This window comes from Xenopus laevis, chromosome 2L, assembly GCF_017654675.1.
Source record: "Xenopus laevis strain J_2021 chromosome 2L, Xenopus_laevis_v10.1, whole genome shotgun sequence".
In the NCBI taxonomy this organism is placed as follows: Eukaryota; Metazoa; Chordata; class Amphibia; order Anura; family Pipidae; genus Xenopus; species Xenopus laevis.
The window spans coordinates 109,728,696-109,746,393 of record NC_054373.1 but is presented as its reverse complement, the minus strand read 5'-3'; the positions used below and the strand labels follow the sequence as shown (position 1 = coordinate 109,746,393).

The 17,698-nt window shown below is 38.2% G+C and overlaps 1 protein-coding gene across 39 annotated transcripts in view; it reads right to left on the bottom strand.

The window, feature by feature from the left end:
* Window positions 1-5,835: 5,835 nt before the first annotated feature.
* Window positions 5,836-17,698, bottom strand: part of LOC108707524 (target of Nesh-SH3) — a 181,819-nt gene continuing 169,956 nt past the window's right edge. For 38 of the 39 annotated variants that reach the window (XM_041582306.1, XM_041582310.1, XM_041582328.1 and 35 more), the window contains 5 exons: window positions 15,135-15,214; window positions 13,616-13,645; window positions 10,985-11,146; window positions 7,457-7,579; window positions 5,836-6,827 (listed from right to left, as the gene is read on the bottom strand). In XM_041582306.1, the coding sequence (XP_041438240.1) occupies window positions 6,712-6,827; window positions 7,457-7,579; window positions 10,985-11,146; window positions 13,616-13,645; window positions 15,135-15,214 (511 nt within the window). In that variant the 3' untranslated portion in view covers window positions 5,836-6,711. The remainder of the gene's footprint in view (window positions 6,828-7,456; window positions 7,580-10,984; window positions 11,147-13,615; window positions 13,646-15,134; window positions 15,215-17,698) is intronic. The other variant, XM_041582307.1, reaches the window with a different exon arrangement.

Genomic DNA, 17,698 nt, shown 5'->3' with positions numbered 1-17,698 from the left:
TTCATGCTTATCAGCTCTCTTGGTTTCCGCTAATTAGTTACCGGCAGTGACTTGAGGGGGGGCACATGGGTCATAACTGTTTGCTTTTGAATCTGAGCTGAATGCTGAGGATCAATTGCAAACTCACTGAACAGATACTGTATGTCCCATGTGGCTCCCCTTCAAGTCACTGACTAACTCAGAGTTAGAGAGCTGAAAAGCAGGAAGTAGTGTTCTGTTATGTTAGACATTCAGTCACTTTAACCTTTATTGATGACATTCGTGCCAAACTACCTATATTAGAAATATTTTTTATTTTGCATAGATTATGCATTTAGCCAGTTTTTTTTTTTTCTTTTCTTCAGATAAGTCTATTTGCAATAAAAACGGGAAAACCGAGTACAACAACACAATGTTGGTATATGTAGTACATCACAGAGTTCACTTAACAATGCACAGTACATATAATATATTGGTAGAATATATAGCAATGATTCCTGTAACAAACCTAGTGAGTTGTTTACCATAAACCCGCAAATGCGGTGGTGATACACAATTGTGGCATTGTATTACAGAGTTAGGGTGAATTAAGGTAATTGAATATGCGTTAGGGGAAACTTCGTCAACCATGGGGGTCCAGATTCTGTGATATCTTACCAATTGCTCATTCTTTTTACTTATCAGAAATTCTTGTGTACCCACGTTGGACATGTTACTAACCCATGTATCTAAGGATGGTGACTTATTTGCCCTCCAGCTCATGCAGATCAGTCGTCTAGCTTGAAATAAGGCCTTATTTAGAAGACTCTTTATGGCGGGGGTCATTTGCTGACCTAAAAGAATCCCGATTAGACAAACCAACGGTTCAGGGTCCAACCTTAGGCCCACCACTTTGGATAACACTTCCAGTATTGGAGCCCAATATGTCTGTATGTCTTGACAGGACCAAAGTGTATGCATCAGGGTACCAGTGGAGTCCCCACATCTTAAACGGGAAAGGTCGAGATTTATTCTGTGCAGCCGCAGAGGAGTTTAATAAGCCCTATGTATCAAATACAATTGTAGAATTTTGTGCCTGGGGTTAGTGGAAATTTTGTTTAGTGATTTGAGAAAAACATCCCATTGTTCATCTGTGAGGACCCCCAAGTCCTCTTCCCACGCTGTCCTAGATTGGATGGGAGTTGCTTTCAAGGACACCCATGATTTTTCTATACAAAGTAGATATTGTGCCCTTGGCCGATTTAGGATTAAGCAGTGTTATCAATGGGGGCGCCCCTAGAACAATTGTGTACTCATTGAACAGATATGTACTATGTGGCCCCCCTTCAAGTCACTGACTAGCTCAGAGTTATAGAGCTGAAAAGCAGGAAGTAGTGTTCTGGCTATTATGTTAGATATTCAGTCACTCCAGCCTTTATACATTACATTTTTTACTAACTAACCATATTCGAAACATTTTTTATTTTGCACAGACTATCTATTGACACAGTTTTTATTTTCACACTGAACTGTTCCTTTAAGGGCGTGGAAGTTACTTGTCCCATTCTACCCAGCTGGGCAGAAAAAGCATACCAGGAATCCTGAACCCCAGACAACATACTTACCAGTCCTTAGAAGACCAGAAACAAAAACACTGGGTAACGGGTTGGGGGTGCCTTTTGGTCTTTTTTCCTGTCCTTGGAGGAGGGGCTCTCTGATCTGAAAAAGCATTGTGCACTGGGCTCTCCTACCAAAAAATCCTTGATATTTCTGCTTTTTTGTTTCCAGCTTTAATGTGATATTAGTGCAATACCAAATATTAAGTACATTTCTCCATTAAATTTCATTTTAAAGGTGTAAAAATTCAGTTTGGTTTGGAAAATTAGTAGGAAATGTTACCGAAAATTGTCTCTTCCTTACCATTCCAGTCTTGAATGTATTTTTCTTTAGCTATCCCAGACCTATCTTAGTCATGATCAGTCACTGTCAATGTTATAGGTTTAAATAAGCTAGTGCTAGTATCAGCTGTGCTTTCATAGGGACATCTCTAAAACATGGTCTGTTTTGGGGCCCGAGGATGCATTTTGGCTGTTTATGCTCTAGGCTAAATGTTGAAACCATACATCTATTTATGTAATGAATGACCTTCTGTACAGTTGTTTGGTTGAAAGGTTACACAAGCTCTACTGACCCTGACCTTAAGAAAACCAGCATCAATTATTGTTCTTGCCAAGAGTCAATTCTCTAAATCTGTTAATGGCGTCAAGATTTATGGTTCTTTTTCTAAATATTTGGTGGGACAAAGTCTTTAAGAACATATTTATGATGATAGCTCTATGAATAATATTTAGTGTCTCTATTTGTTAGGAAAAGACAGCATCCCTAATATGTTGCTTAGATCTTTCTTGCCCCAAATAGTTTTCTGTACATTATAGAGGAATTTCAGCAGCAGCTGAAAAGTTCGGAAACGAATGCAACAGGCAGCTGCTTAAATTAAATGTAGTATTTGAGAATTAGACGCCAAGTTTGCTTCAGTAATTTAGTAAATGCCACAAGATAATTAGAGTTGACCACCAATAGTATAAGCAGGTGCTGGGTATGTCAAGATGAGCCCCAGATAGCTAGGTTTATGTTGGGTCTATTGTTTCCCTATGGTGGGGGTCACATGGTGTTTTTACTCCAATGGGAATACATAGATTCTCAGCATATCCTGAAAGGCACTTTGGGGTGCTATGACTCCTAGTTGCATGACATCCTATTTTTCTAACCTTAGGAAGGTGCCTAGAGCAGGGGTCCTCAAGCTATGGCCGACAGGCCAGATACAGCCCTCCAAGGGGCAATTGTCCCTGCCAATGGCTTCTATATGTTAAGTGGGGCCCTTGAACTGCTGAAGTAGGAGCTGAGTCACACAGAAGAAGGAGCCGAGTTGTGCTAAGGTAGTTGTATACTGAATTGTTCTTTCATGGTTTTTTTGCACTCTAAATAAAATGTTTGCAGTGTGCATGGAAATTCGTTCGTTTTTTTTTTTTTTTCAAACTATAGTCCAGCCCCCCAACAGTCGGCCCCCCCTGTTTAAAAAGATTGAGGACCCCTGGCCTAGACTAGAGGGTGGCAGGTGTGGCAGAAGGTCTTTCATTGTTGATGGAGGAGCGGTAAGATGCAGATGCAGTTTAATTTGTGTGCCAGACAAAGCAAAGTTATGTTTGCCAATATCAGTAAAGCACCAAAATAGAAAATAGCAGTTTGATCAAATGTGTAAGAATCTGTTGATAGAAAGAAGGGCGGAAGTGCTGAAATGTCACCATATGTGTGGCAGCAGTTTAGAAGGAGAGGAACTTTATGAGTAATAAAATGCTGACACAGAAAACAAGTAAAATCTGCACATCCCACACGCTGTAATTATTAGACCAGTGATTGTGAATCCAGTCATGATACAAAGATCTGGGGAGTTCAGATGATGTAAAGAATGGTTTCTCTATCTCCTGATAATGGATTTGTCAAGAAAAGTAAAATCAGTGGATTGACCAGAAAAAGTTTAGGATGAACCTTGTAGATCAGTCACCCAAAAGTGCATATCCATGCTGTTTAATTATTTTTGCAATAGAGAGTAATATTTCAAATATTGTAAATATTTCATTCTAATCCAATTATTATTATTATTATTAAAGTCTACTAAAAAAAATAATTTAAACATTAAATATACCCAACAGGCTGGTTCCCCCCCCCCAATAAGTATCAAGTACAAGGTACTGTTTTATTACTACAGAGAAAAATTAAGTAATATTTTAATTTCTGTTTTTATATAAAATGGAGTCTACAGGAGACAATATTGCATATTGCTAGTTGAAATTTGGGAAAGTAAACTGCTCAAGAGAGGTTACAATCTCGAAGGGAGTGAGACATGATATGGTGACCTGTGTGATTGCAGAGGTCCTGTTGGTTAAGAGTAATGGTAAGTGCATAGTGAAAAACAGAAAACCAGTAATTAGTGTGTGAGTGAAGAGGGTTAGGTGGTTGGTCAAGTAACTAAAGGTTTATGATATTGGTGGGTTCTATGTGATTTTTGAAGGCCTGTAGGTTCTGAGCTTGTCTAATGAGACTGGGAGCAGGGCCGGAACTAGGGGTAGGCAGAGTAGGCACGTGCCTAGGGCGCAAAGCTGGAGGGGCGCCAGGCACGCACTTTCTCTGCCTCTGCTATCCCCTAGTCCAGTCCCTGCTCTGGCCGACGTATGCGTGTGCGCGAAAAATGGAAGTGCGCATGTCTTTTCGCACATGCGCACTCGGGTATTGGGCGCTTTGCCGGGCCAGGCTGCCTGGCGCGCCTGCCCTCATTGGCCCGGCACTGACTGGGAGAGAGGATGGATGCACCATGAAAATGATGTAGGAATGTGAAGTAATGAGGGAGAAAGTTATGGGGAAATGGAAAAGGAGCGCTTCTTAGATGAATGAAGTAAGCACCAGCCCTGATGCCGCTCCCCCTCCCGCTCCCTGCTTTCATCTTTTAGCGTTGGATCGGGTCTAGGAGGGCCTGCATCACTAGTGTAGTGAGCACTATTGCGCTTGTTGCACTTGCAGAGTCGAATTTCCGTGTAAATGTAAATTCGGCACAAAGTTACCTGAGCCGGCTTTTTGCCGTCCCTGGTAACTGGCCGCTCCATGCAAGGTTCTCACCTTGCCGCACGGCAGGAGTGGCCCTGGTGATAATAAAGAAGAACCAAAGCACATAAGCATCAAAGAAGAGAAATGTTCTAAAGTCTGAGCCAAATATTCACATTTGTAAGTGCCAGTAGTACTCGGAGCACAGAGCAGCCAGCTCAGGCAGATGGCATTTCTGTCCTAATTACATCTGTGAGAGTATTTAACAAAGACATTCTGCAGGCTGTAGTCTTAACAAGACAAAGAATTGTTGTTCTATATTTGGATGACTATTTTGTCAAAGTGTAAAGCTCCCTTTTGTCAAAACATTTGGAAGTCATGGGTACAGATTTAATCTCCTCTGTGAAGGCTGCTAAATGAAGAAAACATCTGTTTGTTGCCTTAAAGTGCCAGACCTTTTCTAGCAATGCTCAGCGCCCAGCAAAGCTGGAGAAGATCATAAAAAAGAACTCTGACTTCCATGCTTCTGCTTTATTGTTAGATGTGGGGAGCCAAAATGAGCTTATGGGATTGTGGTCCTGCAGGCTTGTGTTGTTTACAACTATTGTCGTAAGTGGTACTTCATGTGCAAAAACTCTTTGGTACTGTTGGATAACATGGCACAACCAATGAGCCTTGCTGCCCAGCTGCTGCTGAACGGAGTGACACGAAAACACATAAAAAAATGAGAATGAACATCTAGTTGCACTAATAATACTTTGCCCAAAAGTTTTGCTTTGGAGTAAGCACACCAGAACGTAATGGCTTAATAATGCCACAGATGACCCCATTACTGCAAGGGGCCCTGTTACCACCCCCTGTGTTTGTACCAACCAACTGCATGGCAATGGACGCTCTTGTGACTAAGTGCCCCATGCAGGCACAAAATGCATCAGGTTTATTGTTAAATGGTATTGAATGTAATAAAATGGGCATCATTAATTGACCAAGGTCCTGTTTGTCATTTATCCAAGGAATTGTTTTGTGTTTCTCCTCAAGCTGAATGTCTGGGGCATGGGCACCTGGACCCCCCAAATGATGTGGAGAGTCTACCTTTTTGTTCAGTAAACCTGATTCATTCTTGCAACTCTTGTAAGTAATTCCAGTATAAAGGAGGCCTGGGAAAGTCATATTATGCCTCTGCCAACACTGCTATATTGATGGGTGTTCATCGGGCTCCATCTGTATAAAAGTAAGTGCCTTCCTGACTCACTGTTATTACATAATACATGAATCCAATCATTACAAAAAAACGAATGTCTTTATTATAGAGTTCATATACTGCATTTCATATACAAAACTAAGTTTCACTGGAAATAAAGCTTTTCAGGATATACTGTACATTCTGTAGAAAGTTACTCTTTTTTTAATAAACCACATGCTTTGTGTTAAAATATCGATACCTATAGCCTAATGTAAAATATCTTGCACAACAGACTTTTAAAGTACCTGCCTTGTTTGAAGCGTCGCTCATCTACATTTCCCCTGTGCCAGAAGGTGGCTTATTTCTAGTTCATAAAATGACTCGCTGGGCAAAAATGTGCTGCTTGCTGCAAATCTTGTTACAATTTCTCGTTTGCTTAGCAATGACATTTAGCAACCTTTACAAACAAAATGTTTCTTTCAGGGTGATTCGAACATTCCTGTTGCTCCGACCTTGCAATTTATCCATATGGCAATTTTATTAAATAAATTAATACATGGACAATGTTGATAATAGACAATGATCATTGTTTAGCAGTATGCTTAATGGAAATAAAAAGAATTCCTCTCTATGCTTTCACAACGCAACTAAATGAACATTGCACTAATATTATTACAACATTGTGATAAATAATATAGACACTGCTTTTTTTTTCCAAAAATACCTAAACAGGGAGCCAGCTTCCCGAGATTTTATCCTATGAAGACAATATCCTTTTCTTATATTGATAAATCTGATAAATATGGAAGCAGCCTATTCTAAAAATGTTTATTCCACAATAATCTCCTTGCATTGCCTTATTTAATACATATTTTACATTAGTAGACAAGGATAAAAAAAAAAGCTAGCATGTTTCCCTTACGTAGAATGGGAATTAAGAACCAGCTGAGTAGAATTGTTCTTCAGCAGTCTTCCTACCATTTGCCAGGGATTGCTATGCCACATTCATACCAATGAACATATCTGATTTGTGAATAGCCTCCTATTTCTCCAAATTCAACAGGCTGTTGGCGCACTGCTCTGTAAAATCCTGCAGAAGAAAAGCAACGTCAGAGGGATAACACCTGAAACTTTTATCTCTAAAACCTAGCACAAGTATGGGATTTGTTATCCAGAAACCTGTTATCCAGAAAGCTCAGCATTATGGAAAGGCTTTCTCCCATAGACTCCATTTTATCCAAATAGCTCCAGTTTTTAAAAATGATTTCCCTTTTCTCTGTAATAATACAGAGTACTTTGATCCAAACTAAGATATAATTCATCCTTATTGGAAGCAAAACCAGCCTATTCGGTTTATTTAATGTTTACATGATTTTCTAGCCAACATACGGTATGAAGATCAAAATTATGGAAAGATCCATTATCCGGAAAACCCCAGGTCCCAAACATTCTGGATAACAGGTCCAATACCTGTATAAGCCTCCTTCTGAATGATCTGTAGTACATGGGAATGTAGGGTTGGTCCCGCTGCTATCATTTCTAAAATTTGTCATTATCAGCTATAAATGGATGGATTACACATTCAAGGGCAGGAAACAAGGCCTCACTTGAATGCCTTGAACCCAGCTACTTGTTTTTTGTTATATAGCTGTCAAATTACAGTAGGTCAACTGTGGTTGAGGAATAAAATTCTTGTGCTGGCAGTTAAGTCATACATGCCTTTTCTTGTTTTCAACTGCTCTGGTAACAGTTGCTGTCCTGTTCTTCCATCCAGGAATGAGTCAACAAACTGACAGTGATCTTCTCCAAAACCAGACTGATCCCCTATGTTGTAAAATGTTCCTATAGAAGTAAAATAGAGAGAGATATAAATATATATATATATATATGTTTCTATTAGCATAAAATAAGCTTTACTGAGACAATTTACCCTTCAAGATGAGTATTGCAAATTTATTTCTAGAGCTTATCAATCAGGACATTATCTCTGGAACAATGTTGGCAAAATTCCCTTATTTCGTTTAATTTGACTCACTTTCCCTTGATGTAAAATGATTGCTATGTTGTTGGTGCTTTCGCTTAAGCATATTTTTTATAGTTGTCATTTTAAGATATGAGAATCCTAGATTAGAGCAAGTGTTTTATTATATTTATCATTCATATGTTCCAATCTTCTGTTTTGTGCTTTGCTTTTACAGTTACATTTTGCTTGTACCGTAATATAGGTTAATTATTTTCTAGAGAGATACAACAATGAAACTGAGAGATTAAGGGGCCGATTCACTAACTTCGAGTGAAGGATTCGAAGGTAAAAAACTTCGAATTTCGAAGTTTTTTTTGGGCTACTTCGACCATCGAATGGGCTACTTCGACCTTCGACTACGACTTTGAATCGAAGGATTCAAAGTAAAAATCGTTCGACTATTCGACCATTTGATAGTCGAAGGACTGTCTCTTTAAAAAAATCTTCGACCCCCTAGTTCGCCATCTAAAAGCTACCGAAGTCAATGTTAGCCTATGGGGAAGGTCCCCATAGGCTTGCCTAACTTCGATCGTTGGATTAAAATCCTTTGAATCTTTCGATTCGAAGGATTTTATCGTTCGATTGAAGGAATTATCCTTCGATTGAACTATCTGCGCTAAATCCTTTGACTTCGATATTCGAAGGATTTTAATTCCTAGTCGAATATCGAGGGTTAATTAACCCTCGATATTCGACCCTTAGTGAATCGGCCCCTAAGTATAGGGTGGCAGAGCCATATTGGTATAATGGATAGGATCTTTTCATTTTACTATTTGTGTGTGCATATGTTTTGGCATAAAAATACAAAATACAGGGCTTTCTTATATAACTAATTTTTCCTGTTCAGTCTATGTTTAAAATACCTAAGAAGATGTCGAAAACTTGCCAGAAAAGTTGGAGTGATGTTGAAGTTGCTGTAACGGATTTTCCATTAATTCAGTGGCTAAATTATCAACAGACTAAAAATTCTTGGTGGCTGCTTTCTAATAAATAATGTAATTTGCGAGGTCTGAGCTGCATTAATAATTTTAGAACCAATTTATTTAAAATCTTTGATGCAAATCATTATAAATAGGGTGAAGTGAGAACAGTGGTTGAAGTCAAGCTTGTTAAACTTGTGCAAAGTGTTATAAATAGATAGAAGCTGAAAAAACATTAAAATCTCTGGTATTTTTACTTATAAGACATTATGCCAGTAAACTAGAATAGCGCATTTATGCAAGACAGGAGGTCAGACTAGCGGAAACCTCTCGGATTGCTACCAATTTCTACTTACCATGCTGCCGGATTACAAACATCCCCACATCGTAAAATGGGAACAAGACCTAAATATAGAACTAACATCTGAACAATGGCAAGAAATACTATCCACACTTGTGGGTGACACCAGATGTACCAACTATTTAAAATCGAAAAAAAATTACTCTTCATATAGCATCTCACACCATCTAAACTCAACAAAATTACAGGAACATACTCCTCTTTATGCTTTAGGGGGGTGCGGACAACAGGCTACCCTACTCCATATGTGGTGGACATGCCCCCTTGTTACTGAACTATGGGAAAAAAATGATTGCACTTACCAAACCATGTAAAATTTAAGATGAAACTATTGTTCCACATTTTCAATTCAACAACACTAATTATTGCTAAAAACTGGAAATCAAGTGGATTACTAGCAAGTAATAAACTCTATTGACATCAGAGCAACCATGGAAAAAATGGCAGCTAGGAACGAACACAGACTGGCAAAGTATGATAAAGTGTGTCTGATTGGCAGGCATTCTGAAACCCAACTTAAGTAACTTTCTCATAAAACCAAAAAGCTTACACGATGGCTATAAAGCAACCTTACCTAGTAATGTATCATAAGACTAGACAAACCTGGTGACCTAATTGTCCTTATTGTTTTAACAATCACAATTGTTTACTTGTTCTACTGAATCAGTTAAATATTGGTTATTACTTAACATGTAATTTTGGCACAAGCTTATTGTACAAGGAAATATTGTACAAGGATTTAAATATGACTAAAAGGGGCCGATTCACTAACTTCGAGTGAAGGATTCGAAGGAAAAAAACGTTGAATTTCGAGTGGTTTTTTGTGCTCCTCGACTATCGAATTGGCGTAAATTCGCCTGAGAAGAATGATTCGAATAGATTGAGCGCAAAAACACTGCGACTATTCGCCATTCGATAGTCGAAGTACTGGATCGAGCGCAAAAACGCTGCGACTATTCACCCATTCGATAGTCGAAGTACTGTCTCTTTTAAAAATACTTCGACTGCCTACTTCGCCACCTAAAACCTACTGAATTGCTTTAAAAGCCTATGGGAAAGTCCCATAGGCTTGTTTTCTAAGTTTTTGATCGAATAAAAAGGCATTCGATCGAATGAAAATCCTTCGAGCGAATGTTCAATCGAGCGCCTATTCTCCTGGCAAATATTCGCCAATTCGACTATTCACCAGCGCGTAAATTCGCCCCGAATTGTCTATTTGATTCTATTCGATTCTCTTCCCCAGTCGAATTTCGAGGGATTTAATCCCTCGAAATTCGACCCTTGATGAATTTGCCCCAAAGTGTATGATCGCCTTAGGTATTTATAATGCTGTTACTTTAAATAAAGAGAAGTTATAAAAACAAATGGTATTTTGGTATGGGATCCAAAATAATAAATATGTAATAAAAGAAGCTAATTTTGCCCAGGAGCATTATCTCATAGCAATGAACAGGTAGCATTTACAAACATCTTATTGGTTGCTATGGGTTACTGCGCCTGGGTAAACAGTGACTTGTATTACATATGGGGGTACAATTAATAAACCCAATATGGTTAATTCGCCACCAATACGGATTTGTGCAGTTGAGTTACCACAATGTATAAGGTACTGTTTTATTATTACATAGAAAAAGGAAATCATTTTTGGAAATTAGAATTATTTGCTTATAATGGACTCTCTGGGAAAGGCTTTCCCATAATCTGGCATCTGTATAAGGAATCCCACACCTGTACCTTATAAATATAGCCAACATAGAAATGTACTAGAATTTAATTCATATTTGCTAGAACTCAATATTTGTAAGATGTATCTAACATAGAATATTTCTATACAGAATCAAGAGGCACAATCCTTAATTTAACATAAAATATAGAACAATAAATGTTATCATTTAAGGTTAAATTCAAGTTAAAGATAAATTCATCAAATGAACACAGTTTACCTAAAAGGGAGTCACTGAGGTAAATCTTATATCTCAGGGAGTTGCAGAGTTGGATTCCTACAAATTTCTTGTACCAGGTCCTTTTCACAAACTGCTTCCCTTTGCATTCGGAATAGGAATCTGATTTAAATTTAATTTGTGTCCAGATAGCATCCTTTCCTGCTATGTAATTGGAAGGAAAACAAAAATTCTGTAAATAAAATTAGTGGAAAGAAATACGCTAGAGTGTTAATTCTTTTTGTACGGCTTTTAACCTCAACTTTCATTGGATTGACTGTTGAGGGGATGATTTAGAAACATTGCAACTACAGCCAGGATTTCTGCTTTAAAGAAAATATTTTACATGTTCTTTGGCATAATGACCCTTAAATACTGCCATTTTACAGTATTTCCAAACTGTGTCTAATAATAAACAATGGGTAAAAAATCACTACATCTAAAATGAGTCTATCTATGACACAGGTCATGTGGCCCACTTTATTAGCTGTTGCTTATGTTTTGCAGAGGAACAGATTGCATCCTCTTACTAAACCTACTGGCATTTGGATGATATGGTGTCCCTTCAGACTGGAGAAAAATAGCTCACCCTTGACCATCTCATCTAAAGGGGCCTCTTCGATATATTTTGGGTTTTTTATTTTAATAGACATATGTTAAAAAGTCCACTTAGTAGTCACATGTAGATCACAATTAGTTTACACATCAATAGAGTATTTATCTTTATTTCTTTATAATGTGTCAAATGTGTACACCATTTCAGAAGAAAGGCACCCCTCCTTCAGGTAAGGTAGGAAGGCTGCAGCAGGCCTAGAAAATACAAGGTGAGATATTGCTTTTGAATTGCTGCTGGTGCGTCTACCTGAAGTTTATTGTTATATGTGGTTGAATCATAGTTAATTCTGGAAGTCTAGAGCAACCAGGTCATGCCGACAAACTAAAGGAATTTGTGCATTTTTGTATTGTGAATAACTGTCGGCAGTTACCACCATACTTACCCAGAATTAAAGGGGCCCACATGCACAAAGATTAAGAATTGTGTACACAGTTCAATAAGAGGGGCCTCAGACCCCCAAGTAGAACTTAAAATGGACCTGTCACCCAGACATAATAAGTTGTATAATAAATGTCCTTTTCAAATTAAACATGAAACCCAATTTTTTTTTTTTATTAAAGCATTCATAGCTGTTGTAAACTCATTTAAAAATCTCAGCTGTCAATCAAATATTGTCTGCACCTCCTCTATGCCTTAGGCATAGAGGCAGGGCAGACAATTACTTTCACTTTCCATTCAGTAGATGTCAATGCACTCCCCATTCCCCCTGTTCTCTTCACCATTTGATTCTGTAACCAGGGCATGGGGATGGACATCAGGTCCCCCTTTCTGGTGCACAAACAAGATTGTGAGATGATGCAAGGCTTGCCTTAATAACTGTGTCCACAAAATGGCTCCTGCCTGCTTGCTATCATTATTAATTCCCAGACAGAAGGAAACAAGATTCAAATAATTTTTAAAGTGTAATTAAAGTTCATTTTGCTTGACTAACATGATAAAATAGGATTTGAAATTATTTTTTGGGTCTGCTTTAATATAGGCATGTATTAGTGGTATTTAACAGTGAATGGGGAATCTAACCTACATTTAATACTGGGACCCATAGCTCTTACTTCATAGCTCATCAATGTGTATCCTAACACCTGACAACACCAGTGGTCTGTAGAACATAGAGATCTTACCCCCACATGTAATAAAAGGCACTAAGCTTGCCCAGGAGCTGTAACCCATAGCAACCTATAAGACGTTTGCTTTTGAACAGGTGACGAGTAAATGCTTCCTGCTGATTGGTTGCTATGGGTTACTGCACCTGGGCAAACTTAGTGCCTTTTATTACATAACCCCCTTAATATATTAACTTCACATGCCTAGACCACATGAAGTGTGGATTTTATAAAAACAAAAAAAAAACAGATAGTGGTTGTCTGTTCTGCCAGAACTATTTAATTTTTTCAAGAACTGTTTGAGATTCAGCTGTGAAAAGTCTTTAATTGGAGGTCGTGTTGCACTTTATTGTACTATTCACTGAATAAGAATTAGCCAAGTTGCAAAACAAACACATATATTTACTGTATTAATAAATAGTTAATGAGTAATAGCAATCTGTTTTATTAATCTGAATATGATAGGAAATATCTAAATAGTTGAGTTCGTTTCTGAAGTCTAAGGGAACTCAGACATACAGTACAATATATTTGATCAGCCTATCTGGGTGCAGATACTGAATCAGGCATAACCACTGGTGGTGGATCAGTGCTATGTATGTTATGTACCAATTGCAGTATGTTCCACGTCAATAATTTAGAAATAAATATTATAGATCGGGGACTTTGCGCTGTGGACCAGCTGCTTGTAGGAGCTAAATCATCTCAATAAATCTCTCCATAAAGCACTCTCTAAAGCTATTAATGTGCCATAATATATTAATTTACTGAAATCTGTGCAGTTTCGAGGGTGACCCAGCTTTGACCTTAATGCATCTGCAACCAAATTTGTATATTGACACAAAATATCAGAAACCTGCATGATTGCTGCAAAATAAAAAAACCTAGAATGTGTTATGTGTTATTGGCCCTTACCAGTAACAGGCTCGCTCACTCTAGGATCCGCTGCAAAAGAAAATAAATTGAAATGGTTAAAACATTTTATGGAAAAATGGCTATAACAAATATTTTTATTTTTGTATCAGTATATAGGGACCAATGTGTCTTGATAAAGCTTCTAAGGAAGGAATATAATTTCCAATCTCTTCAACCTTGAATCTGAAGGAAGTTGAACAGACTCGTATCACACACTTATGATCTCTGCATGTTGTTTGGCAGGGAATGATTATCTCCAGATGTGCTGTTTGCAGGGGAAGCTGCTATGGAACAGAAATCTCTCTATATTCCCACAGTGTATAAAAGTATAGTCAGTGGCTTTTTAAATAGAAATTCCTGACAGAGATGGTGGGGGAATTGTTCATTTATCATTTAAAGGACTCAAGTCTTTAAATGCATTTTATAAGTAGGCCCATTGTGTATTAGTGAGCATTACTTTTCCTACAAAGGAGATATATCTATATCTATATCTATATATATATATATAGATATATATATATAGATATATAGATATATATATATATTGCTTCCAGATCATTTAATTGTTGACCAATAGTGAAATGGAAATGGAATTACCTTTCCATAATTTTAAGCTTTCTGAATATCAGGTTTCTGGATAAGAGACCCCATTCTTATACTTTGTAAGCAACTTTATAGGTAAATTTTCAAAGGCTTTTCCTAGATTGCTTAAGCGTCTGGCCACACGGGCAGATTCAGGGAGATTAGTCGCCAGGCAACAAATCTCCTCTTCTTTGTGGTGACTAATCTCTCCGAAATGCCTGCCCCTGCCTTCTGCCGGCTAAAATTAAAATTGCCTGGGGGCAGGCACACGGAGCGTTCATTTTCCGAAGTCACCCGTAATTGCCTCACGAGGAAATTTCGGGCGACTTCGGAAAACCAATCGCTTCGTGTGCCTGCCCCCAGGCGATTTACATTTTAGCCTGTGGAAGGCAGATTGGGAAGATTAGCCACGGCGAAGAAGAGGAGATTTATCACCTGGCGGCTAATCTCCCCGAATCTGCCCGTGTGGCCAGACCCTTAAAGTTAGATTTAGCAAAGCTGTTAAACATATTTAACATACAGTACTTCTGTTAAATGAAAAATGCATATTTGAAATAAAACTGTGAATCCTAGAGGTTTGTGCATTACCCTTGCTTTATCATTCAGTATTGCCCCTTTTCATATTGTCCTTCATCATCTTACCACGTTTATCTGAGAAGTGTGTGGCTACAGCCACAACGACACAAAGTAAACACCAAACATATGTACAGTGCCGTAACTAGAGGGGGGCGGGCCCTGGTGCGTCATGCGCAGCCGGGCCCCGCCCCTCCGTACACGCCGGATTTCAGTGGCGAGCAGGCTGCCGGGGGGCCCTGAAGGGGTGCGGGCCCTGGTCCCCTCGCACCCCTGCTCCCCCGGTAGTTCAGCCACTGCATATGTAGTTGTTTATATATACACACAGACGTGTCATTTTAAGACATTATTTTGACAAACCTACCTGACTCAGTGCTAAATTCCACTGTGTTACTGGCTGGTCCTTCTCCAAGAGGATTTGATGGTACCACTAGAAACTGATAACTAGAAAACAAAATTGGAATATAATACTACAGCTCTGTGCTTCTTTATGTGTAAGTTTAATTAATATTTGTAGTGTAATAAATGAATAATTCATTATTTTAAATATAAAGCAAATACATATCATACAGCTGATGGAAAGAACGAGACAACAATAAAAAAACCAATGCAGTGAAATACATTAAGCTTCTGTTACCACTCACTGCCAGGGCACAGCCTTCTTGCTTCTTAGATTTTACATAAAAAGAAAGGAAATTGGGGACTCTTTTTATATTAAAGAAGAGAATATTAAAATAAAAATGTCAAAATAAAATAGGTGATATACAGTAACAGTACTCTCCTTATACCAGCTGTAAGACAATAAAGGTTTGCGTCAGAGAGACAATCCATCTTTGTTACAACATGTGTCATGAGTGAGCATAGAGTTCAAAATTCCACTTGCATCTGGTGCATGCTTAACAACAAAGTCATCAGGATTCATTTCACAGAGCTACATTAAAACCATTCAGCAAAGACTTATTGAGCCAATACTGCTCAGATGGCAAAATACTGCCAATTTGGATGGCCTCACCAAGAAAAGTTAGACAGGGACATCATAGATTATTGGTATTCATGCTTGTAATTGAAAAATAATACTTTTAAATTGCATGTTAGGGAAAGAAAAGCATCAGACAGGTTTCTTCTGAGATTGGTGCATATTTCAGCAATCATTTGTTGATTGCCTTCCTCTACTTTCATTTTACTTTGATTTGCAAAATATTTGGGAAGAGCTGAACTTAGTATATGTAAATATATATATTGGCTATATTTTTCAGAGAATTCTATTCAGTGGTGGATTAAAAGCAAATTGGATCCATTGCAGCTCAGTCTATGGTCTACCCTCCCAGGGTTAATCTTAATTTACTACAGGACGTGTGCACTGTGCTGCAGGCAGGGCTTGGAAAAGGATTAGAACACAAGGTATATATATATATATATATATATATATATATATATATATATATATATATATATATATATGTAGACATGGTTGGTACATGGCAGGCATTCTTTCAAGTCTTATGGATGCACTGCACAGACAAAAAAATGTTTCTTCTGTTTTCTGAGCAGTAGTGTGCTGACTAGATCGAGATAAAGCCTAAGAGCATTGAGGACCTCACCTATTACCCAAACCCTAAACCATTATTCAGAATTTGTTTTCCAGCTGGGCAGTCTGATGCCTAATATATAAAAATGAAAACATGCAAACCACAATTAAAAAAAATATTTTATTGGAAGTGACTACACTGTGGTATTACTCTCCCTGAAGAGCCATAGGCCATGGCTCCCCCCCCAATGACCTCTGTTTAAATTTGCATCTGCATAATCATGCTCATTATCACCAGATGATAATGGAAATTGCAAAACACAAAGACACCAAAAAATAAATGAGGAAAGATGAATGCTTACAGCTATAGTTCAAGTGTCCTATAGAAGATACTATATCGATTCACAGGCTCTGTGTTTTGTACTTGGTTCATAGAGAAAACTATAGGAAAGGGCTAATTCACAGCTGTATTGTAAGGAAAAATGACAAGAGGCGAACGGAGCAGCAGAAGAAATATTGGATTTTGGGATATGGTCAGCCAAGTGTGAAGTGAACAGAAAACCAAGCAGTGTCTTTTTTGATTTATCATCCTTCCCCTTTATATACTTTTAACCTATAGAAACCCCTTATCGCTATGGGTTTAGGCAGCCCTCCAGTAGGTGAGTTGGCATAATTGCAAGGCCCCAAAATACAGAATAGGACTACATTTTGGTGATATAATTTATTATAATATAATAATATGAGGTACAAGCTTTTTTAGGGCTATATTCTATTTTAAACCAATTTGTGATCTGTATCAAGCAATTGCTTTGCAGTGGGATTGCTTTGTGTGTATTAAGTAGAACTATCTTTATTTCAGTTTCACTGTGGGTTTTTAGTTTTGCCAGTTTGCAAATATAATAGCAAGATAATCTAGCAGACATTCCCCTGTAAGCAATGATACCTTATATAACCAACATTAAAACAAACGAATAACTTTTTTTCTTTAAACTCCAGACATTACACTCAGTTGTTCCACATTCATGGGATTAAGGTTTCCATTTTCTTGGCTGACATATTATGGTCTACAGGAGCCTGAGGCAGCATTCACAATGCCGCCGCCCCACCCTGCACGGCGTGCTTACCTTAAGATTGCTGACGGGGGTCCAGTGAGTGTCTCATCGCTAGCACAGAGAGCAAAATTGCACTCTCTGTGCTAGAAAAGTGGAATTTCCAGTTTAATAACCGGAAATTCGCCTCTCAAAGTTACCAGGAGCGGCTTTTTGACGCCCCTGGTAACTTCTGGGGACATGTCGTCTGTTCACCTTGCCTCATGACAGAAACACCCCTGATAGACTATAGTATAGGACAGAGCAGCACAGCTAAGTACAAAACACAGACGACAATAATTTCACTTTTAG